Genomic DNA, 14456 nt, shown 5'->3' with positions numbered 1-14456 from the left:
CAGAAAACAATTAAAGTGCACGATAAGAGAATTATTTCCACAGTTCCAAAAAATAGCATCCAATCAAGTCAAGAACACTCTCAGGGAAATGTCAAGGTTTCAAAATCTACAATCGAAAGACGCCTTCATGAATGGAGATACAGGTGCTTTAGAGGAAGGTGCTAACCACTGGACAGATGAAACTGAGATGAACTTGTAACAGAATTATGGGAAGAGGAAAGTTTGGAAAGGGAGAGAAACGACTCCTAATCCGAACATACCGCATCATAGTGGAGGAAGTGATATAATGCAGATATGTATGGCTGCCAGGGGAACCGGGTCACCGGCGTTTATTCTGACTGCTGATAAAGTAGCAGGATAGAGGGTACGGTGCTATACTCTCAGCTAGAGAACAGCAAGAGTGAGTTTTAGGACAGAAACTCTTGGGCTGCTTGAAATGGGATATTCTTCAAAGGCCAAGTCAGTCACCTGATCTCAAACCCAACAAAGCATGCTTTTCAGTTACTGAAGACAAGACTGAATGCAGAGAGACCCAACTGAAGGCAGTCGCAGTGAAGGCCTGCAGAGCATCTCAAGGGAAGAAACACAGTAAAGCTTAATATGTTCAATTTGCAATCAGTGACTACAGGGAGCAATCGGCTGACAATTTTCATCCATGTACTAAAAACGACCCTTTCAAATAAAATAATGATAGGTTTACCTTCTTTTTTTTTGCCGTTCTTTATTCCAAAATTTCACAGCTGCAAGTCTGAAAGTCAAAAATACACCTGATCTTACTACGGGAAAAGAGGCTTGCCAGGAAATAATGTCACAACTGTGGACTTCTATATCCTGCATAATTTACTCCACATTATATAACAGTATGAAAGCTAAATATTCTGTGCAACTCACACAGTCTCTGGACTCTTTTGAACTGAAATGCAAAAAAATGCAAAAAAAAATGCAAAAGAAAAAATCATGAAGCATTTATGTCATGTGATCTTGAGCGCTGAAATGAATAATGAAGCAACTGTAAAATGTTACAAAATACAGTACGTGTTTTAAATTTAAATATGCCACTGCTTAAAAACTCAGCTCATTCTAAAACTAGCTGCCCCTCTTATTCACACTGTAGTTGGAAAAGTAAATCTTTACATTTTTATAGCTGTGCTTGTCTTATTTCATAAGGGTTAGGAGATTAAAATGTTGTTTTTAGTATATTGTACTAACTTTAAATTATGTTTCTGAACATGTGCAATTTACCTGTGCATCTGTCGCTAAAACGTTAGATGTTTTTTGAATGAAGGTTACAGGAAATGAGAAAAAAAAGAATTTAATGACATTATTTGGTAATAAACACCTCACACCTGCTGTTTCTGTGCTTGTTCATCATTTATTCTGTCAGCAGTAATGTGATTGTACTTCATACATGGCCTATGCAGGCATAACGGGCCAACGTAACATCCACAAAAACAAACCAGGTGGTTTTAAGTTATGTTTTGACGTGGAAAGCAGCCGCCTGTTTGTTGATGTTTTTGTAGAAGAGGAAGATGACACCTCACGCACTCACACCTGTGCTGCTGTATCCTTTATGCTGCAATCATTGCAGACTCCTAAGACATACAGATCGTATTGATGCTCTGACAGGAACACTTTCCCTGAAAGGTTTATTGATATTTGACAAATAAGTCTGTAGTGATGATTTTTGCTTTCTATCTTTGTGGACACGTCAAACCCGAGTAGCTCTGCATCTATTAGCCATAAAAATTATAATTTGTGTTATTAGTCTGAAAGCACACAGGGAGCTGAAACTAAAAAAGAGGAGTTTGAATACAGCAAAATGTTTCTTTGATCAAATGTTACAGCGAAGAAAAAGCAGCTGAGTCAGGAAATTTTAGTCACACTGCAAAAATTTACATGTTGTTTTAATGTTAGCTTATAGTTACGGCTGTAAGGTAAGCTAAAAGCTAAACTAGACCATTATTTTACATTTTTGTGAGATTTGTAGAAATATCTGCAAGAATGAAACTGAGACTTTATTATTTTCTCTGAACATCCAGATGTATTTTCTGACGTTGAATACACTTTACTGCCAGTATCTGTCACATTCAAGCTTGTGAATAGATGGTAGATGTGAGTTGGCTGTGTGGTAAGCAGCTTGTTGTAATCATTATGTTGCTTCATGAGTTCTTTATGTGGACCAGACTGTACGTCACTGAATATTTTCAGTGAATTAAAGCATGTCAGTGTCTGACCTCCAGTGAAACTGAGTTAGACACTCGCTGGTCTAAGATGCAAACATGCTTTAATAATTATATATCATGTCTAACTTCACAACTTTATTAAAAAATAAAATGTTTTGCTTGTTCCCATGGTGTTAATTACATATGAAGCATCATGATTATCCGATCTGAATACATTTTTATGTGAAATTCTCAGTTTACATCGTTTTACACATGATGTGAATTTCTTAAAGACTGATGCTTTTGTGGCTTATTAGGCGGTTTAAATTCATTATTAGTAACTAGTAGTATGAGAGGGTGTGTTAATAGGAAACCTGTGTTTGTGACTCTTCCCAGTCATGTGATTAAAATATCTTTATGAGACATTTTAATTTGCGAAATATAAACCATTTCTTTCTGCACAGTTACAAAATGAAAGCAGCAAATGGCATGCTGGGTAATAGTAACTAACAGCCTGATGGGATGGGGGAACAGAAGAGACCAGAGACGCCCCAGAGAGGAGCTGTGTCTGTTTCTGCCAGCTAATTTTTAAAAAGTCCCAAAAGGAGTTTGTCTTGTCATCAGTTATATATAATTCCGTATTTTGTGATGAGTTTTTGTTTCTATTTTGATTTGAATTCAGTTTCATTTCAGTTTCTACAGCACATTTGTTTATTTTAGTTACATTTTTGTTTTAGTTCTGTTTTGTGAGTCTTTCTGAGTGATCCATGTTGTTTTTGTGTCCATGTGTTTCCTATGCAGTTCAGCCATGATGGAACCAAACATGATGGGACTTTTGTCATTCCCTCACATCCATCCTAGTAGTTTCAACAATTTAATGTCGGAATCTGCCGACATTTGTGAGTCCGTTGTGATTATTTTTCGTTATATTGAAAAGTTGATTGTTATTCTTTCACAGACAAATTGAAAAACTGCTGCAAAAAATAGCAGGAAGTGCAACAGTACTGAACAGGCCAATCACAGCAGTTGCGTCTGCGCCATGTAGCTATATTTCTACGACTAATGCCTGATTTAGACTTCTGCAGAAAATGAATGTCTTAACTTAACCCTACACTGTAACCTTCCACACCATTCAGCTGTTGCAGTCTTTGTTTTTAATTATTATAATGTGGAGGGTGTTTGCCAGGGTTAGGATTTAAGAAGTTTGTAATAAATGTTACAATATAAAAACAACACTCAGTGAAGGCACACATACTTCAATAAAGATGTGCTCCAAAGCCTCATCAGACTGGGTGTGTTGACAAATCTGGGCATATTTCATATAGACTAATGTAATTATTCGCTCACACTGCCCAGCTGTAGACATGTTTTATTTTATAAATAAAGTTTTATTGTTTCAAGTTCCATCACAGAGAGGAGAAGCTCCAATATGGAGAGCGGACAAGCTGAGTTTCTTTAGTTTCTTCAACCCCTGCACACACAGCATGAAATATTACTTAACTGAAAACAGCTTTGAATATCAATATTTGATTGATAGAAAGGTGCACAAGGTCCCAACATGACCCATGACATTTTTCTGAGTCATATATCGTTTGCATATGTCTTTGTTGTGAGAATGACTCATTTAAATTCACGTGAGTCTGACTGGAATCCAATTAAAGCATCGAGCTGACGCCGCTGCATTCAAGGGCCGTGACTTTTCATGTAGAAGGTCAATTTCTTTATAATTGACGAAAACAGATAATTCACTGCTTCTAACTGATTATTATTAAAGGAGACATGACCCTCCTGTCCATCTTTTACCTCTTTTTTGGTTTGATTGTCTTTAGAAATCAGTTCGTGGGTGTGTAGTATAAGAGATGTTCTCTGCTTAAACAAATATTCTGCACTGCTATGTTTAAATTCCTGCTTCCACAGTCCACACACTGTCGCGTGCTACAAAAACACCAGTGTACAAGGCCACGCAGAGGCCTTATCCAGGATTTAGATTAGCTTTCAGAGAGAAGCCTTTGTATTTGACTCAGATAAGTTTCAACAAAGAGTTTCATTTGTAAGTCACCCCGTCTCAGAGTTTAGTGGGAAGTCTTAAAACACAACACATGGCAAACAGAAAGTGTGTCACATGTTTATCCCCAGTTTTAACCATTTCTTCTTCCATTAAGGTTCTCAGTGATAGACTTCAATATAGTATGGGTATTTTATATATTAGACGCCAGTATGCACTAGACTGGTCTGATGACGTTAAGGTTTGCGGTTAAATATAACACATCACTCATTTAGAGCAAAAACACAAGCTCACGTGCAGTAATCATATGAACACTCGTCCATTAAACATTGTTGTGTGTGCGTGTGTCAGATGAGAGCCGCATGTGTGGGAGTTCGGTCTGTGATCTCCGTTGAGCAAACATACCTTTTTAACATGTGAGGTCAAAGTTGTGCAAGTTTCACTGGCAGTTTCCACTCCCAGTCCTGATATTCCCAGTTTCGTCAACAGTGTGAATAAACCTTATCGCCAAGTTCGAAATGTGCTTTTGCAAATTTACAGATTTTTAATTTTGAAGAAAAGATACAAATGATATGCAACCAATCAAAGTCCAGTAATAACTTAATTTTACTGTAGGCATTAAAGAATACAATCTTCTTATTGTCATTTATACAGATTAGAAAGCAAAAAGAATTTATGATGTGATATTAATTAATATTGGACTTAGTTTGTTAATTTCACTTTTTAACTTATCGCTCAATCAGAGTAATTTGCTTACCCGAGCTTATCAACATTCTTTAATATCAGCTGAATATTACTAAAAGAATAATATCAAACTCATAGCGGTGGGGTTTTTGCACCCTGGAGTCACATCCAAACTTTTCTTTATGCACTTACTCTCACCATGAAACTGACCATGAATCAGAAACCTGACTTGTTAGTATTGAAGTATCATTATATAAATAAAATATTTAGTTACATTTCATTTATGTAATGCTAGTCATCTCAAGACATTTAAATATTGTCGGATTTTACTTCAGAACATATAGAGAAAACCCCACACTGCACTTGGAGATGGTGGGGAGGAAGAACTACTCTTCAACAGGAATAGACCTCAAACAAAACAATCCTTGCTGAGAAGCAGCAAACCATCATGACTAGTAGTGGTATATAAACACATCAGAGATGAAAAGAGGGGACCCTGATTCTATAGCAACAGGGTCTCTTCCTGTTAAAAGGGAGTTCTTCTTCCTCACCATTTCCAAGTGTTTATTCTTAGATGACTGTCTGATTGTTGGGCTTTTTCCTCTTATATTGTAGGGTTTTCACTTACTATAAAAAGCATATTGAGATTACTGTTGTTAAAGCACTATATAAATAAAACTGAAGTGAAGTTAACATATTGACAGGTGTGTACGAGAGAGAGCAAAGGGAAGTTAATGATATGCAACAGAAGAAAAAATGAGTTTGAAGTGAAAAAAGAGGAGTGGAGAAAAAGTGCTACATCAAGCTGCTCAATATCCACCGACTGATAAAGAGACAGACATAACGTGACAACACAAACAGTTCATAGTTCTTTTTCTTTTACTTTTAGTTCTAGATTTAACTTCTTCATAACTACCAAGAACTGACTCAAATCTATATACCAGGACTAAAGAGTGGCTCAATAGAGGAGCTCTGGAAACCTCCCACACCTTTCCCACATCAGTCATCAGATCAAGTTTCATTCATTATAACTATTTCTGTCACTTTTGGTCTGAACTGTCAACCTCAGTTAAATGACTATTGTTTCACACTAGCTTTTTACAGACACCTTGAAGAGTGGCCTTTCTGGACAGCTATAAAAGCCTATCCCTCGTGTAACTGTTGGATAAAACATCATAGAAATGCATTTTCAAACACACGTCTGTCTCAAGCCTCCGCAGCTCACATAGGTCACACCTCAAGGGCAGTCACAAAAATCATTGTGTGCAGAAAATGTGCATTTTGGTAAAAAAAAAAAAAAAATCTGTTTCAGCTTGAACCTTTAAAGCTTAAAAAAACAGCTGCACTGTGACATCTTTTAAGCGACATCAGCGTGATTAAGCCTCTTAATTAGCTTACAATAAATTAGCATAATTCATAGGGCTTTATCAAGCATCAGCAGGCAAGAGAAAAAGTCCTGAAGCATCCTCGTGGCTCACTTGGCAAAAGGTGGATCTGTAGCTGCGGCATCCATGAATCTGGTAGCCCCCTCATTTCCTCACACCATGATGATGGGCTGCATTCCCAAAAGAGTGGCCAAAAATGAATTAGTGAACCCAGGCGTGTTCTTACGGTTATCTATTTAAATCGACAAGAAAATAATAACAAAGGAGCCAGAAGTACAAGACAAAAGCTCCTCTGTGTCTCTGTGTGCTCAACCCTCTTGACACAGCAGCATGTTGCAGTTTTACTCTGAGCACTCTCTTTATCAAAAAGCTGTGGCAACATTTGGCAGAGCAGCGACAAGAGTGAGTGAAGCTGGAGAGTGCAAAAGCATTACTGAGAACAACTGGGTCCCTGTAAGGTATGAGGTGATTCTGTCGAGCCTATTTCAGTCGGGGCCACTATAGTCAAAAGAAGATTGTTATTTCCATCTGCAGTGATTTATATTTAGCTGTACGGCTCTGTTCTGAACCTTCCCGCCCTTCCACATGCATGCATGAAAAGCCTGCGGCGGAGAGCGGCAGCAAGAGCCCCACACAGAGCAGAGCAGGCATCAATGACAGCAGACATGACACTGATTAAATCAGACACAGCATGAAAAGGAGCAACTGTAGACAGGCTAAAGCTATCCCCAGAGAGCCCAAACATAAGTACATGGATGGAAATCACAATGGAAATTTATAACATGGAAAAGATAACAGCTTCTGTTAACCACAAGCTGGAGAAATTTACATCATATTGGGAAAACTGGGTTAAATATATCACGCCTCATAGGCCAGATTTTACTATTACAAACCAATAATTATGATGTATGTATATATATTTATAGGATCACCCCATACCAACACATCCGTGTTTTTTTTTTTTTTTTTTTTTTTCTCTTTTCTTAGGTTTGTTAGTTTTGTTTTTTGTTTTTTGATTTTCGGATTATGTGATGGTTTCAATTACTTCTATCGTTGTAAGTATTCTTCCCTTATGACTTGGATGTAAATTAAAATACTATTTCAGTATTTAAGGCAGATAACCTAAGTATGAAGAATGCTTACATGATGTACATACTGTGAATGCCTGCTTTTGAAACCTTAATAAAAATATGAATTAAAAAAAAAAAAAGTAGACAGGCTAAAGCAACTCAAAGATACCCATTATGCTCATTTCCAGCTTCAGGTTTTACTAGACCTGGACTCTACTAGGGTAGCTTTGCATGAATCACAGTTAAAAATAATCATTGCTTATTTCACACTGGGCCTTTAAATAGCCCTGCACTTCGTCCTCTGTTTAAAAAAAAAATTCTCCCCCTTTCTTCTCATTGGCCACCCCTCATAAGCATAAGGTTTAAGTAGCAGATGGGTGGAGCTGTGTGCCTGAGGTGACCATATTAGGGAAATCACCTCTCTCTGTCCTTTCCTGTACATACGCCCACCTCTTTATTTGAAAGTGTAGTGGCATATGCAGAACAGGAAATACGGTAATACGGTAATACGGTAATACGATAATAGGTTACTTTATATATCTTTTTTACTCGGTGGCGACTATGTAAACAGACTTCCTGCTCAGCATTTGCTGACATAGAAGTCAGCATTTGCTCACCGCTAATATCTGAAGAAAATTGCTCAAAGGTTGTTTATCTTAAACAAACAAGATCGGGTTAGGTTAAAAAAATCCCACTAGTGATGTTGAGGACGTCTCAAAAACCCATTTAATATGATACACTTGGCTTGTAGGAGTAAACCGCAGAATCGATCATGACAACTAGTCATTCGAATGTCCTACACAGTGTTTAGGATAATGTTCAAGACACATTAATGAAGTAAATGATCAACAATCTTTCGTAAAGAGACGCCAAAAGGATCACAAATCACGGTTATTAATATGATGAGGAAGCACGCAGTTATCACAATCGTGTAACAATGCCAGAGAAGCAAACATTCAGCATTAAGATCAAATCTTTTATCCCGTTTGTGTCTGCATAAATATTTAAGGAGAATAACTCTGCAAGAATAATAAATCATCCGCATATATTTATCTACTGCGAAAAACCCCTTTGCTGCTGCTACTGCTGACAATAAAATGATTACACCTGAATAAAAAAAAAAACAGTTATCTATGTCCTCCGCCTCCTCTCTGTACAACAACCAGCCCAGCTGACTCTTGAGGATCCTGTAATGTCGGGTGCACACACTGTAATCCGTCGCCTTTTCAAACACATTCTGATTATTGCGTAGAAACTGAATGCACGTTTCCCTATTTCCATCCCTCCTATATCTGGCCCCACGTCTTTCTTGGATCTAATTATTCCTGTTAAATACATGTACTGGGTAGTGCAAGTACAAAGGGGCGTGTCACTGGTGAAATAAATGTGTTTTGTGAGAATGAGCAGCTGCAGTGCCATATAAATGCAGCCATTTTCTCTGGTCAGTGCACTTCCCTGCCCATCCTCACAGCATCATCAAAGCCTTGCTAAGCTTATGTGTTTTTCCGCTTACACACACGTGTGTGTGCGAGTGCGTGAAGAGTGTGTTTGACACTGTGCCAGCCTCTGTGTGTATGCACACATAATTATGCAGCATAGATCTGTGAGTTAGCCCTTGAAAAAACATGCCAGTTCATTCACGCTAACAATACAATATTTTCCAGATGGCACAGGTCCACATTGATCTGCAGCCAGAGCATTTATCCTCCGGTGCTTTCACACATCAACCAATAAAGTCACCAGCAGAAATTCCATCAAAAATGCATATATTACTGAGTTTCTAACCAACAAAAGGCCCAGGCAATGTGTGACAAAATGTCAGGCTTCTGGGGGCTCGTTTGTTTCGAGAAATCGTTTTTTACCAAATAATGATCTAATTAAAAATGCATTCCAAAAACGCTTTACCAACTAATGAAAATGCGTTTCGTGATGTAGCTCGTTAATATACATGTGTGTATTTTTACCCAAAGCACTATTATCGCATCACGAACAGAAAAACATGAGTCTCATTGAGGAACAATGCACTCGTATCTGAGAGTCACTAGAACGGCAAAATCTTCCGAGATCACGAGCATTCAGCCATTATTGGTTGATTAGGTCAACAGTTTCTACAGATCTGTGTCTTCAAAGCTAAACTGGAGGTAAGTAAGTATCATGTTGCAAGATGAATATTGTTACCTTACAAAGCTACATGTATTGCATCCAACAACTACACTTTCCTTTAGCTTAAGTTGAGATCCACCATCTCCTTCGTGGATTAATCAGGCTTTAACCCCCAAATGTTCCTCTACCAGCTAAACAATCATCATCTCTGCTTGATGTTTGTGTCATTAAATCCAAATTAAACCAATGTGTAAAATAAAATATAGAGTACAGAAGAATATCACGCTCAGGTATAATGTCTTCTGAGCAGAGCCGTACACGCAGACATCTGAGGACTATACCAAAATCAGCATTATTTTTTTAAAAACAAAGCTCTGATGAGGTTTAGGATAGAGCTACCTAAACCTTGTCAAAACTTCCTCCGTCTCTGATTAGGCAACATATCAGCCTGGCAGATGTACGCTGACGCTGAGCTTTATTTCATCCTGTTCTGATAAACTTTTGTTGCTGAATTTTGACGCTGACGGGTTTTCGCACAAATGAAGACAATACCGAGAGCGTTGCAGACAGCAGCCGCCATCTGTGGTGCGAACCTAACGGCGGTTTATTGATGTGAGTTCTGTTGTTCGAAAACGGAGACATTGGCATTTGCGAACGCCTCGGCCTGTGATCAATCAGTTTGAATAATATTTATATCCTCGCTCTTATTTTTCCTCCCTCAACATCAACCCTTTGTGTTGTTGTCTTTTTATTTTTGTTATAACATTTAAGCTAACTGCCTGGCATTAGACACCAGGCCACTGGATAAACAGAGTAATATCACTTCTGTAATAAACATGATAAAATGAAGGCAGATGCATGGTAATTGTAGAGCAAGTAAAAAAAACCTGCTGAGGATTTTGATAGGAGAGGCTGAGAAAGTGTTTTTGTCTCCTTCTTGCAGATCTCTGTAAGTAGGAGGTAGTTAGCCTCTCTTATTCATACTGGATTGCTGTCAATTCCTGGCACAGCCTCTTCCTCACATGGACTGAGATGACAAGGCTGTGTGCAGTGTGGGTCGTCTGCTATTTTTTTTTTTTTTGTGGTTGTTTTGATTTCCTTTTTCTTTTCCTAAAAATTAACTGCTTAAACAGAGTCTCCTTTATGTGAATAAAAAAATCTAAGTAGTGGAAGAAATGAATTTATCCTTCAAAGCAGATCTTGCTCTCCTGAGTGGAGACAAAAGGACTATAACCAGTTATCCAGCAGTCTGCAGGAGCATCTGTAACTGTAACCCAATGCGACAACAACACTAAACAAAAACGGTGCGACCAGGTTCGTGAGGAGTGCTTGCTCCTTTGGAAAACAAACACGATCTAGATCAGAAGTTCTCTGGGCCTGATTCAGATAGCCTTTATCTCTTTATCAGGCAAACCAACATTACCCTCTGACCACCACACTCAAAGGACAAGGCTGGTGCTCCACAAACAAGAGCAAACATGTATGAATCAGGTCCCTGGATTAGCTATACCGCTCATTTCAGTATAACATATAGTTACAAAAATATGACCCAAAATGTCCACTGTTGCTCCATTTTATCATGTTATACCATGCTTTAAAAAAACAAGCTAAAACCATATAAAAAGATGGGTCGTGGATGGGTCTTTAAGCATGGCAATGACCCAAAACATACTGCCAAGGCAACTAAAGAAGAAGTACATTAAGGTCATGGAGTGGCCTAGCTGGTCTCCAGACATCAACACTACAGAAAATATGTGGAGGGAGCTGAAGCTTCATGTTTCCAAGCAGCAGCCAAGAAACTGAAAGGAGTTAGAGAGTTTCTGTAAAGAAGGAAGCTGGTGACCTACTACAAGAAACCTCTCACCGTTGTGCAACAACAACAGTTTTTCTACCAAAGTACTAAGTTGTGTCATGTTTTGCTTGAGGATCAAATACTAATTTCCCTCAGCAACATGCAAATCAATGTATAACTTTTATATAACGTATTTTTTCCCTCAATTTTTGGTTAATATTCCCTCTCTCCATTAAAATGAAACTAGCATAAATACAAGAGACTGTTGATTTCTTTCTAAGTGAGCAAAAATCTAATAATTATTTACCCCATTGCACTTCTAAAGCAGATCACGTATAATATTTAACTTCTTAAGAAAGAAATCATCACAGTACTGGTAGCTTTTTTGTAAATGTTACTTTAACAGAAGCAACGCAACTGTTCGACCATAAATTATACACATTTGTGCTCTAGTGAGTATTTACAGCAGTGTATGTGAGATTAGCTTGAGCCATAAAACACTGCCCCGGTTCACCGTAAGGAACAATCGAGTCACCAAGTGCAACAGCGTGACTCATTTATGTGTTTTTTACAGAAAACAACAGAGCTCCACAACACAGAGGAATAAGCACATTCTGGCTTTACTGTTAGTTTTTCATGAGTTTTGCTGACAAACATAAATCTTTTGCCCTTTAAAACTTCGTTTTTTCATATTGACAGTGTATTACAAACATAAATAATGTGAAACTTACCTTGTGTCGGCACTTCAGAACAACACCATAGGCACCTGAAACAGAAGCAAAAAGCAAGATTACTTTAATTTCCTTTACTGTTTATTCATCCATTCAGAGTAACTTTTTCTTTCAAGTAGAATCAATAACAGTAAATAATAAAACACAAAATCAGCTTGAAACTCTGTAATTAACATGCCACCATGATCTACAGCCATAAACAAACAAGGAGTATTACTCCAACTGAGAAGAGAAAAGCTTTTGAAATAACCCCTTCGAATGCTTCCTATATGTTCGCATGAACTACACATGAACTACACATGAACTAACCCCCCCCCCCCCCCCCCCCCCCCCCCCACCTCCCCTTTATAAAAAGGACAGGTGGTCCAGAAAGTAGGACACAAGTGTTGGCAAGCTACTGTAGATCTGATGTTATCGACCCTGGCAGTCACACACATGCATCCCCCGAGGGTTCGAGAGGAATTCTTGGACCAAGCAGACATATGACGAATGGATCTGTGCTCCTTTACGAGAACATCAGTGCTGAGAAGTTATCTGCTCTACAGTCGAACACACTTTAAAGACTAAAGCTATGGAGTCTATGTATTATTTATACAACTGTAACAATTTTAACTTGTGTCTTTATTATTATTAATATAATCCAAGACTCAATTTCACCTCTTGAACGTGTAATTATCTTGGGTACGCGCCACCCAGAAGACAGTGGTGAGTAAGAAACGTGTAATAACACATCAAGCTATATGTTGGACTGAGGATGTGCTGTGCACATAGCATAACCACCATAACCATACACAACAGCATCCTTAAACTCTTGTTTATTTTCACTAAATCAGCCACCTTCAGCATCTTAGTTTGGCTTTAATCTTCACATGTACTTCCAGCGGTTCCAGCAAGCATGACCGCCACCAGTGAAAAATCCACTGACTAACAAGAAACCAAACTGGACAGGATTTTTTTGGTGTATGCAGCCTGGTTTCATGACAATTTAGGACATTTTGTATGTCATTAGTAAAGCAGGGACACATTAGCCACATCTCTTACCCCATTCCTACTAAATTAGTGCACAAAAAGCTGCAAAACGTGCCTGAAGTATTAAAAGATGGAAAATAATTTCTCCCGTTCATTTCCGTCCTTCAATGAAGAGCTGGAGATAACTGCACATAATTCAGTGTATTTTTAATTGCTGGGGTGAGCTGCATGCACTTAGCACTTAGTACTAAATCATTAACAAAACTGACTGACCTCAAGATCACTGAGGAAAAATCTATGATGCTGGGATCAAGCGGAGCATACAGTGCAATGAGTGCTACGGCAGGAAACGGGGAGATGAGCAGGAAAATTTCTACAACTTTTACAGTTTAATGTGACACTAAAAGTGCTGACTTCCTTCCCAACCGGCGCATCATCGGACAGGCACGCAGCTTTTAAAATCCAGCTCGAGATTTCCCCGCGTCTTTCTGCCACGCATTATAAAACTTCTAAGACGTGGGAGTAGAAGAGTAAGGGTGTAAAAACTAGGACGTGTGGGTGGCCTCCCTTCAGGGCTACTGCCACTTTCTATCAACCAAGTAGCTCAAGGCAAAACAAAAGCCAGGAGAAGCATTTCAGGGGAATTTAACTATCACACAGCCATGCCCTGCTGATATTTACTACAATAAAGCAAAAGAAATCCCCAAACCACCACTTCATTTATCCAATAAGAACATGAAAGTATGAATCACATTAAAGCATCTAGCTTCAGTTTGTCACATTTAAATTCTTTTGGATAAATAAATATAAAACAGACGCCCTTGACCTTAATAAGCTGTAAAGGTCAGGCTTTTAATGGGCTTGTTCTGCAGGCAAATTGGTTAAAAACAATCAACCGATGGCTCACTAAAAAGCCATGCAAGTGTGCATGAAAGGCTGGACTGGACTAGTTCTTACTATCTACTGCAGACTGAAAAACAATCGCACAAAACAGGCTTTTCAGCAAGTAAATGACCGCACTTACCTTCACCCACAATCCCAAGGACTTCAAATTTATTCATTACATCACCAAGGTCAGGGATCTTCATGAAGTCAAAAGGTATGCTGTGTGAGGTGGGTGGAGCTCAGGCTCAGGGGCCCCGGCTACAGGACTGCATGAGTCGGCCAGCTGTCGGCTCCTGAGAGGCGAACGCCTGCTGTAAGCCATAATATCCGTCACATGCCTCCGTCAGTGCCTCGTCTTCACCTGCAGGAAAACAATGCACCAAATCAAAATAGATAAAGAGCCCTCTTAGCTCAGAGTTAAAAGAAAATCTACCGATACTGAATTCACGAAAGCTTGAGAAAAAATGAATCTGTGTCACAAAACTAGCAATCCTTTAGTTAAAGGGTGATTCCTGCTTTGTATAGGTCCCTTTTATTAAGCTGGAGGAGTTTAGAAAGGGTGACTAGAAAGAACAATAATCAAAATGGGTGAAGCAGGGGCTGAAATGTCCCAACTTTTGGTCCCTATTAAAATAAAAAAGCAGGATCCAATTCCCAGAAAGCAGTTTAA

General features: G+C 38.6%; 1 protein-coding gene across 5 annotated transcripts in view; it reads right to left on the bottom strand.

Moving 5' to 3' along the window:
- The window catches only part of LOC147301269 (cyclin-dependent kinase-like 5), a 53418-nt gene that overhangs the window by 37145 nt on the left and 1817 nt on the right, over nt 1-14456 (bottom strand). For 4 of the 5 annotated variants that reach the window (XM_086284117.1, XM_086284120.1, XM_086284119.1 and 1 more), the window contains exons 2-3: nt 13926-14147; nt 11933-11967 (exon numbers count right to left, since the gene is read on the bottom strand). In XM_086284117.1, the coding sequence (XP_086140243.1) occupies nt 11933-11967; nt 13926-13989 (99 nt within the window). In that variant the 5' untranslated portion in view covers nt 13990-14147. Of the gene's footprint in view, nt 1-700; nt 749-11932; nt 11968-13925; nt 14148-14456 lie in introns of all 5 variants that reach the window. The other variant, XM_086284121.1, reaches the window with a different exon arrangement.

The sequence above is a fragment of the Aulonocara sp. 'chitande type north' Nkhata Bay genome, linkage group LG23 (genome assembly GCF_057382095.1).
Source record: "Aulonocara sp. 'chitande type north' Nkhata Bay isolate Kocher_YH1m ecotype deep benthic linkage group LG23, A_spYH_male_GT1.1, whole genome shotgun sequence".
Taxonomy (NCBI): domain Eukaryota; kingdom Metazoa; phylum Chordata; class Actinopteri; order Cichliformes; family Cichlidae; genus Aulonocara; species Aulonocara sp. 'chitande type north' Nkhata Bay.
The sequence above is the reverse complement of the archived record's forward strand: the minus strand, read 5'-3'. Positions and strand labels throughout refer to the sequence as shown.